Raw genomic sequence first — 10,495 nt, 5'->3', positions numbered from 1 at the left:
CCCTGGTTGCCATAACTGGTTACCACTTCCATGCTGAGGATCAGATTCCATTTCTTCCATCTCTGGGAAGCCACCGTCTTGGACACCAGTGAAGGAGTGTCTTCCCGGACTCAGGGGATTGCAAGTGTTGTGGGAATGCAGACTCAAAAGTTGAAAAAGAAGACTTTGAAGGGAGGCTGAAGGGAATAGAAAAAGCATGAAATTGTCCCACATTATTTCTCTCTGCTTCTGGTGATTTACTTCCTATCCATTTCCTTTACTGCCTTCATAATCCAAGGACCCAAAGTACAGAAAATACCAGAAAACCTTTTTCTCCTCAGCCAAAATCTGTTGTCTAGTGCTAATGAATTACCCAGACCAATATACAGTGTAGCCCAGCTTTTCCTGCTCATGTTCCCCACAAGCCCGAGCCTTACCCTGCACTCCCTTCCCCTGCAGAAGCCAGGACCCACCCACCAGTTGCCATCTTCTCCTAAGGAGAGAACTAGGACATGTATGTATATGCCTCTGGATTAAGCTTTTCATCACTTCTACCTCCTCAACCCCCCTCCCCACGGTGGGAAATTACTGTTCTGGTTTGCCTTATGCTTTTATTTTCCAGCATTCCTTTCCCACTTCTAATGGCAGCATTGTCTTCTGTTGAAAAAGAATCCCTCTCTCTTCCACTGGCTCTGGTGGGGCCATTCATTCCAGTACTCTTATCGCACCCCTGGTGCAGGCATTGACACAAACTAGGCCTGTCAAAATTCTTAGAGGTATTACTTACAGGTGGGGTGGGAGAAGTTCTGGATTTCCTAGGACTTGCTAAAGTGGGAGGATGCAAGACTGGAGTTGTCTGTATTCATGTCCTCCCCAACGTCCCACTCCTCCAGTAAGGGGTGTTTACAGGTGTAAAAAAGTTACTTTAAAAAAAATGGATTCAGGTCGCTTTTCTTCCAAATAATTTGAAATGCGTTACATTCTCGTTACATTTCAGTGCAGCAGGAGGCACTAGACATATAAAAACCAAAAGCATTATTAACAGTTTTTAACAAAAAAATTGAGCTTCACAGCGCATGGTAAGGACTAGAACCTGTACCTCTTGCCTTACACGTTTTCGTTCATCCACGCCTTATCTGGATGAAGAATAATTTAATGCTATCTAGTCTCAGAGGTGGAGCCTGCAGCTCACTTAGCCCCTCACAGCCTATTCGTAGTAATTCTCAAAATGCTAATCTCAAAAATGTTTCACTGCGGCGATGACCCAAACAGCGAGAAGCGGGGTGAGGATGAGGAGGCGCGCTAGGGTGCCCGGAGTAACTTAGGGCACTGGGCGCTAGGCAGCTGTGCCTAGTGGAATGGGGACACATCGCAGCTCCCGCTGCAGCCAGGCGGGTGACAGGGTCTCAGACCAGAGGAGTCCCGCTCGTGGGCGCCCAGGCCTGATCCATCGGCCCTAAAAAAATCTCCCAGCCGCAAGGGATTCCCAGGCTGGCAGCCAAGAAGCCGACCACCTAATAGACGCGATCACTCGCTTCTCTGCAAATTTGCTCTGCCGCGGGCCCCGGCGCTAGCCGCCCGCCGCGCATGCTCGCAAGCCGCGCCTTGAACTACAACTCCCGTGGTGCACTAAGACTGAGCCGGTGGGGCGCCGTTCTCGTCAACAGCGTCAGGGCAGGCCGCCAGTAGACGCGAGAGGACGCCGTCCGCGCAGCCCCACCCTCTGGGGAGGAGCGGGCCCTCCCGTGGCGTATTTCCTGGGCAGCCAGTGGGCGTGTCCGCTACGCGAGGCTTCGGCCCCGCCCGCAGCCGTGGCACCCGGGTTCCGGGTGCTCTGTGGCCGCAGAGGTGAGTCCGCTGCAGGTGGGCGCGGGCCCACGCCGGCCAACGAAGTTCAGCTGCGCTGTGCAGTGCGCAGCTTCGCCCAGCGCGGGGCTGGCTGGGTGCGGAGCGGAGCCGTCGCCCTCGGAGGCCGAGCGGCTGGGCCTGAGGAGCCTCGGGGCGGGCAGCTGCCGCGCCTCCGTCCACCGTGCTCGGGAGTGAGAGGCTTCAGTGGCGTCCAGCCCCGGCGTGTGCGGGGGCCTGCCTGGGCGCACCCTGTGGCTCCCGGCGACATGCACGGGGTCGGTGTGACCAGGATGCGGGAGAGCTGGTGCGGGGTGTGTGGCAGCGTGGATTTTCCCCAGGGATTCCCGCCAGCCCCCTAAGGTCTTGTTGCGCATTTCTTCCGGGACCTTATGCGCTCGCTTACCGCTGAAGTGAAAGCAGTGTTTTCCCCAGTTTTCTTTTGGGACTTTATGTCTTGTCTTCTTTGCAAGACAGTTCAAGGAACTAGCCGGAAGACAAATATCCGTTCCCAGAGACTGTTGTCTTGAGAATTTGGGGTCAAGACTAGTGAATGTGCAGTTCTGTCCTCCCCGACATCCTCAGAGGAGCTGCGTGTCTAGCCTCTTTCTAGCATTCAGAAAGAGTGCTCCAAGGCCATGACCCCGAAGGCCTGACTGTTCCCAGGGAGAGAGAAGCCGTCTCGGGGCCGCACAATGGCGGCCAAGATGGAGATAACCCTGAGCTCACAGTCCCACACGCAGGCTTCTTCCAAGCAAGAGAGACACATAATAGCCAAGCTAGAAGAGAAACGGGGGCCCCCTCTGCAAAAAGACTGTCCTGATCCTGAGCTCTCCCGCCAGAGCTTTAGACGGTTTTGTTATCAAGAGGTGTCTGGACCCCAAGAGGCGCTCTCCCGGCTCCAGGAGCTGTGCCGGCAGTGGCTGCAGCCCGAGGTGAACACCAAGGAGCAGATTTTGGAGCTGCTGGTGCTGGAGCAGTTTCTGAACATCCTGCCCCCAGAGATACAGGCTCGGGTCAGACATCGGTGTCCCGTGAACAGCAAGGAAATTGTCACCCTGGTGGAAGATTTTCACAGAGCAGCCAAAAGACCAAAGCAGTGGGTAAGGAAGGCCCTCTCTCGAGCTGCCCAGAATTTCTTTCTCATCCGGGTAGCATTTGGTCTTTAAATCCCTCCCTGTGTAGAAGGAGTCTAGAAATGGACAGGATGGCTTCAGACATTGCTTCTGACCTCTATTTGGGAACACACCTGGGCAGAGGTAACAGCTTTTCAGAAAACCCAGCTATTAGCACTCCAGTGAGGTAGAAAATCAAGTAAGATTCTTGAAGCTTTGCCAACAGATCTTCCCCAACCTCTGCCTCTTGAACTTTTCCTATGATCCTGCTGGGTAGGCATTTGACTGGGGGGAACTTCTTTGGACCTGGTTCTACTGAGGTGGCTTGCATATTGCCTTTGCATCACAGAGTTACAGCTCATTTGGCCAGTTTTTGTTCAACCCTCACACCCCAAGCCCATCCCCAGTCCTGGCTTAGGCAGCAAGCAGCCAACCATATGCTTTGGGGATGGAAGCGCTAGGAAACAGGGTTGGGGCAGTCCTCTTGCAGCCTTGCTGCTACAGGGATCTCCTTACCAGAGAGCCTTGGGCAGAGAAGTTTATAAGGGTGGTTTTTAATGGCTCCACCATACTCCTTCCTAAGTCCTTGGCCTGTTTCCAGCTGAAGTAGGGAGGCAGGTGGGCATAGGGTGGGAATCTGCTGGGCCAGTCTCATGACTGACTGATACTTAAGCCTGCTGTCTGCTGACTTTGACCCCAGGCCTTGAGAAAGACCCAAGCTAAAGTTAGGGGCATCTGCTCAGGAGGTTTTGGCTGATTTGAAGCAGCTTCTTTCTGGTCATTCTGCATGTCCTTCCCTTTGCTTCCTTTGAGAGTTTCAGAATCTCTATCAAAGTTGACCTCCAGGCCATTATCAGGAATTCCCAGGGTAAAGTGTCACCACCGAGCTAGGAGAAGTCAAGCTGCCTCCAGTCAGTCCTTGCGCTGCACTCTAATGTATGGGGCTTGTTCCCAGGTGGCCGTTTGTATGCAGGGGCAGAAGGTGCTCTTGGAGAAAACTGGATCTCAGCTTGGAGAACAGGAACTGCCACATTTTCAACTGCAAACTCCTAGGAGATACCCTAGGGAGAGCTCTCAGGAGGAGATTTCCCAGGCAGGATCCCAAGACCAGCTGAGCCCCCACCATTGGGAAAAATCCCCACTTTTCCAGGAACCAACCCCCAAATTGGCTGGAACAGGTAAGTACTCTGTGCCTCCTCAATCCCTCTTATCAGTTCTTTACCTGCATCAGAAGCATCCTATGGTTCTGAAAAGCTGTAGACCAGATGTTGGGTTTTCCTAATGTTGTATGCAGTAGTAGATCTTTATTCCCTCAAGAAAATTTTAATTAGAATGATAGTGATACTATACATAAGAAGCATTTTTTAAATCATTTTCTGTTATAACCATTTGATGGTCCAGTGCACAGCAGGAGTATTTAGTGCCTGAGTTTCTGTCCCTTTCACGCTGCTTCCTCTGTCTTTTGTAAAGACAGATCCAGGTATGACCACTGATGAATTTCCATGCGAGCTGTGGCTGAGTTTCATCACTTAAAATGGTCCCATGTTTATTTAGAAGGGGCCCAAAGAATGTTATGCTCACTAGAGAAAAAGCCCCACTCTGTATTATTTTCTGCCCTTTCCTCCTCCAGTGACATTGAGCTTTAATCCCTTGTGTCCATTTCCCTGTCTATCACTGGTCCAATGCTAGTATAATTGCTGGTCCTGCTCCATGCAGTCCTGTGATCCCTAAGACTGAATGACAGTGACACCTTGGCCCTTCTTGGTCATTTGAATACAGTTTACAGTCAGCAAGTTGGAGAACAGGGTTACAAGTAGAGCCTTGATTCAAGATTTGCTACATTAAATGAAACACTTTGATTATCCTTGGAACTCAGGAATAGAAAAGATGTGGGGAATCCATTAGAAAAGCAGTGTGACCCTGGCTGAGTTCCTGCCCCATAATCTATGGCCTTCATGGTCCTGAAGAAAGTAGACCACACATACTCTCTTCTCCTGCCCCTGCAGAGGCAGCTGGGTGTGTGTGCAGTCTCCATCTCCCTTAGTTTGGTCCCCAAGAGGATACGTGTCCCTCATCCCTAAGAGCCAATAGTGTCTTTCTTCAGAACTACACTATCCAGTACAGTTGCCACTAGCTACATGTGGCTATTTAAATTTTATTCATTAAGATATAATTCATATACTATAAAATTCACACTTTTCAAGTGTTACAGTTCAGTGGTTTTTAGTGTATTCACTCACGTACGCAACCATGACCTCTGTCTTGATTCCTGAATCTTTTTATGACCTTATCCATTAGCAGTCACTCTCTATCCCCCCATCTCTAGTCCTAGCAATTGCTATCTACTTTCTGTCTCTGGATTTGCCTGTTCTGGACATTTCACTGTTATACATTTATACTTAATCATACAATATGTGCTTTTTAGTGATTGCCTTCTGTCACTTAGCATAATATTTTCAAGTGGCATCTATGTTGTCGTACATCACTCTTTTTTGTATCTGAATTATATTACATTATGTGGACATTTTGTTTATTCCTCAGTTGATGGACATTTGGGTTGTTTCTACTTTTTTGCTATTATGAATAACGCTGCTGTGAACATTTGTGTATAAGTTGTGTGGACATATGTTTTCATTTTTCTTGGGTATATAGCTAGGAGTGGAATTGCTGGGTCATATGGTAACTCTGTTTAACCTTTTGAGGAGCTGCCAGACTGTTTTCCAAAGCAGCAGCATCATTTCACATTCCCATTAACAATCTTTGAGGATTCCAGTTTCTCCACATCCCTGCCAACATTTATTATTGTCAGTCTTTCTGATTACAGCCATCCTGTTTGGTATGAAGTGGAATCGCATGGAGGTTTTGATTTTTTTCCATTGTGACTGATTATGTTGAGCATCTTTTCATGGGCTTAATGGCCAATTGGTTTGTCTTCTTTGGAGAAATGTGTATTCATCCTTTGCACATTTTTAATTTCGGTTAGTCTTTTTATTGTTGTACGACTTTATATATTCTGGATACTAGATCCTTATATATATTTTGCAAGTATTTTCTCCTGTTTTCTTTGGAGCACAAACATTTTTAATTTTGATGAAGTCGAGTTTATCTATTTTGTTTCCATTTTTGGTGACGTACCCAAAATACCCTTTCCTAACATGAAATCACAAATATTTACACCTATGTTTTGTTCAAAGAGAGATTGGTTTAGCTCTTAAATTTAGGTCTCCGATGAGTTAATTTTTGCATACAGTGTTCATCCTCATTCTCTTGAACGTGGAAATCCAGTTGTCTCAGGATCATTTAGACTGTTCTTCCTCCATTGAATTGGCTTGACAACCTTGTTGAAAAGCAGTTGACCTAATTGTATGGGATGCTTTTTGAAATCTGAATTTAAGTAATTATTATTAGATATTTAAAACTCAGTTTCTTAATCACACTGGCTGCATGAGGCTAATGGCTGCCGTATTGAATAGTGCATGCGTCCGCACATACATACTCCCCACATGGCGGGAGTCCTGTTGGGTAGCACAGCCCTAGATCCTCCAACTTGCCAGCAGGCCATTTCAGCTCATTTCCATCCTGGTCCTCAGTCTTGGTGGTCACAAGTTGCAAGTTTCTGTAATTAGGATACATATGTAATCCCTATTGCAGTCTCCAAACACAAAGGCTGTCAATTCTGGAATGAAAGAAAATTCCAGTTCTCTGGATTTGCCATTATTTGAAGAGATGCGGTGATTATTCAGGGTCCATGTGAGAGTGTGTTTGCATTGTTGAAATTTCCACTGGCTGCCTCCTTTTCACTCCTTACTTGATACTCAGGTCTGAGGGGTTTGCTTTGCCCTGTTTCTCATTTCCCAAACCTTTCCCTAAAAGTAGGAAGCAGGGGAGGTTGTTGGAAAATTTGCTTCCTGATTTTACTGCAAGTCAGAATCACCCCTGAGCCTGTCAGCCATGCGGATTTCCAGGTCCTGCTCTTCAGAGGCTCTGCCATGGGGATGTGGGGGCAGCCTGCCTGTTTAGCAAGAGCCCCAGACGAGTCTAAAGCAAGTTGCCAGTGGAGGATCACACTTTGTGAAACCTGCAGCATAGTTCGTAACTCTTTGCTGAGGTTCTAGAAAGAAACAAAACCTCTTCTTTCTAATTATAGAGGCCCCCCGAATGAAAAGTGACAACAAGGAAAATCCACAGCAGGAGGGGGTTAAAGGAGCGAAGCCATGTGCAGTGTCAGCTGGTAGATCCAAAGGGAATGGTCTGCAGAGTCCTGAGCCGAGAGGGGCAAATATGACTGAACCCCGGTTGTCAGGAAGGCAGGTGAGCCCCTCAAATGCTCAAAAGCCATTCACCCACTACCAGAGACATTGCAGGGAACTAGAATACAGCAGCAGCTCCCTAAAAAACCACCCACTGAGAGGGCTGAAGAAAAGCAGAGCAAGTAGAAGAAGCCTGAGCAGCCGTCTGCAGCGCCTTGCTCACCAGCCAGCCCGCTCAGCGCGGAAGCCATACAAATGCGACGACTGTGGGAAAAGCTTCACGTGGAATTCAGAGCTGAAAAGACACAAGCGCGTTCACACAGGGGAGAGACCCTACACATGCGGAGAGTGTGGGAACTGCTTTGGGCGGCAGTCGACCCTGAAACTGCACCAGAGGATCCACACCGGGGAGAAGCCGTATCAGTGCGGCCAGTGTGGGAAAAGCTTTCGCCAGAGCTCCAACCTTCACCAGCATCAGCGACTCCACCACGGGGACTGAAGACAGGGCTCCGTCCTTCTGCCCAGAGGGAAGGTGTTTGTGTTTGTCCTACCCCCACCTGCATGTGAATCTCAAAGACTGTCTGCGTGACTTACAAGGAAAGCCGGAGGTCCCTGAGGAATGTGGCTGGTGAGGGGTCCCAGAAGCTGGGGTCCCAGAAGCTGAGGTCCCAGAAGCCACAGTGCCCTCCCAAGGGCAGGGGAAAAGCAGCCCCGAGAAGTGGATAGCATGTGGGCTGCCGAGGTCGGAGGGGCCCTGCTACTCTCCTTTCTCACTCAGGCCAGTAGCTTTAGGAACAATAAAATGACTGGGGAAATGAAAATGTTCCACAATTAGACTATTTCAGTACATTTACTAAAAGTTATAAAGGGTTTGATTTTGTGATAAGTAAATTATACCTCAATGAAGTTTCTAGAAATGACAAAATATGTAAAATATTAAAGCCCTGGAACTAGTCCTGAGAAGGCATCTCATCCCTCCCCTTCATTCTCTCAAAGTGGAAGTTAAAACCCAATCAGTATGCAATTCTTACTCACCCGGGTAAAGCTAGCTGACCCCGCAGTTCAGAAAAGACGTGTGGCAGATGGATGTGCTGTGTCCAGCAGAAAACATCTGGGTGGCATTCCTCCTGAAGTGCCGCTGCCAGTTGCCGGGGCTGTGGCCTGTGCTCTTCGCGCCCAGAATCTCACCTTCCCCCTGACCGCAGAGGGACAGGTGCATGCATGTGCACCCTCACTCTCCCAGCTGTGCACACACCATGCCCTTTGCCCCTGGGACCCACCACCCCACCTGTCCTCCACCCCCTCCCATCACCGGAGTTGCCTATCCTCAGAGCCTCGCTGACAGGCCGACTTAGACTCAATCATGTGTCTCCCTGTTCTCTCTGCCTACCAGGGGTGCTCAATGTGGGAGCAGATCTGCCCCCCAGAGGACATTGGGTGTCTGAAAACAGTGTTGGTTGTTACGACTTGCAGGAGGGTGGGTGCTCCCGGCCTCTAGTGGCTAGAGACCAGGGATGCAGCTAAAAGCCTTAGGGTGCACAGGACGGTCCCCACGACAGTTACCTGGTCCCAAATGTCAGGAGTGCCAGGGTTGGGGAACTATGTACATAACAAAAAGTCTTTAAGGGCAAGAACCTTGTGTTTTCCATCGTTGTAGCTTTTGGACGTAGCTCACACCCAGTCCAGAGGAAGAGGCCCTCAGTGACCGATGAACTGAAGTGCCCTGCTTCACCCTCAGGACCCATTTTTGCCTGAATCAGATCTGGTGACAGCTGTTGGGTGCAGTGGACAAAGCCTCTTGTCTTGTGGCCAGAGAGAGACTTATTGGGTGCCCAGTGGCCATTTCATAGCTTTTGGTGGTACTTTAAGACTAATTCGTGGTCCCCTCCCCAACAGCCATGTTAGGTGTGGAGTTCAACTCCGTTGTTAGGTCTTCCTTCCCTCCCTCCTGTCTGCTGCTTCTCACCAGTCAGGGCCTCTCCATCCCTCAAGTGTCCCCCCTTCCCTCCAGGACCCATTTCCAGGCCAGTGTCATGGATGTGACTTACCTGACCTGAGTTTCGTACCCATGCTCTAACAGAGGACCGCTAGCTTAAGACAACACAAACATTTCTTAAGTTCGAACGTTTCTGATGTTCCAGACATGAGAAGTCCAAAATCAATCTCACTGAGCCAAGTCAAGGTGTCCGCAGGGCCGATTCCTTCTGGAAGCGCGGAGGGATGCATCTGTTTCCGTCCTTCCTTGGTTTCCAGTGGCAGCTTGTACTCCTTGGCTTGTGGCCTCTTCCTCCACCACCAAAGTGGGTCCCTCCAATCTCTGTCCCCATATGACCTCCTCCTCTTCCTCCGACCCTCTGACCTCCTTAAAAAGACCATTATGATTACACTAGCCCCCCCACCACTGATAATCCAAAATAATCTCCCTGTCTCAAGATCTTTAATCACATCTGAAGAGTCACCTTTGCCGTAAAGGTAATGTTTGCAGGTTGCAGAGATTAGGGTGTGGACATCTTGGGGGGGACGCGGACCAACCACGCTTGCGTACAGAATCAACTTGGTCAGTCAAAGGTCTCTCCTAAGATGAAGGATCACGGATCGCCAGTCCCCTCGGAAGTGCTGGGGCAGAAACTCTACTCATACAGGAGCTTTGTCTGCTTGGCATGTTTTAAGAATCCACGTGTGTCTTCTGTCTTCTGATTCAGAGTCAATAATTGCTGAAGTAGTTATTGAATGTTAATATCTTTGGGTACCTGTTCAACTGCGGACCTTGAATAAATGTGATAAAATTGCCACTCTGGCTGTTGTCACTCCCAGAAGGTTCTCAAGCCTGTGATGCTGCCTTGCCTCCCCCGACCCAGTTTTCCTGTGGCCACTGAGCCTCCACTCCAGGCAAGGAGCACCGTGAGGGTCTGAAGGCCTGAGGAAGGCCCCTGGGCCTCAGTTCTTCCGTGTAGAGCCGCTCCAGCCCCTCCTGTGCGAGCTCCCACCCGAGGGCGTTGGCCTGACCTGCTGGCTTGCAGGCAGCTACCCCATGAGAAAATCCTCCTCTCCTCTGTGCACACACTTACCTGTGGAGCAGCCCGTCCAGAAGGTTCTTGCCTTTTCTGGGTTTGCCCGTATTCTGGGCCTTGCAGAGTTCTCTGAAAAGCATTTTCCATCTGCAGCAGGTCAGGATTTGTCAAACCTGCCCAAATACCACTACCACTCCCAACAAAATTCACTAACTCCTAAACACCGTCCAGCAGACAATGTTAACGTTTTTCCCAAGTGTTTCTAAAACAAAAATGATGTGTTTTACAAATTTGA

General features: G+C 49.4%; 1 protein-coding gene across 1 annotated transcript; it reads left to right on the top strand.

Annotated features, from left to right (window-relative positions):
* Positions 1–1,737: 1,737 nt before the first annotated feature.
* On the top strand, positions 1,738–9,979 carry ZNF174 (zinc finger protein 174). The gene is made up of 3 exons (XM_017650400.3): positions 1,738–2,927; positions 3,895–4,117; positions 7,087–9,979. Exons 1-3 carry the CDS (start codon positions 2,520–2,522, stop codon positions 7,686–7,688), a joined length of 1,233 nt encoding a protein of 410 aa, XP_017505889.3. The 5' UTR covers positions 1,738–2,519; the 3' UTR covers positions 7,689–9,979.
* Positions 9,980–10,495: the final 516 nt, after the last annotated feature.

This window comes from Manis javanica, chromosome 10 (genome assembly GCF_040802235.1).
Source record: "Manis javanica isolate MJ-LG chromosome 10, MJ_LKY, whole genome shotgun sequence".
Lineage (NCBI taxonomy): Eukaryota > Metazoa > Chordata > Mammalia > Pholidota > Manidae > Manis > Manis javanica.
Note: the sequence above shows the minus strand (reverse complement) of the source record. Positions and strands in the feature narration are given on the sequence as shown.

Bases quoted from the DNA above. Each gene is read 5' to 3' on its own strand.
- ZNF174 (XM_017650400.3), top strand. From the start codon at position 2,520: ATGGCGGCCAAGATGGAGATAACCCTGAGCTCACAGTCCCACACGCAG. The intron at 2,928-3,894 runs GTAAGGAAGGCC...GCTTGTTCCCAG, and splicing joins CCAAAAGACCAAAGCAGTGG to GTGGCCGTTTGTATGCAGGG. The intron at 4,118-7,086 runs GTAAGTACTCTG...TTCTAATTATAG, and splicing joins CCCCAAATTGGCTGGAACAG to AGGCCCCCCGAATGAAAAGT.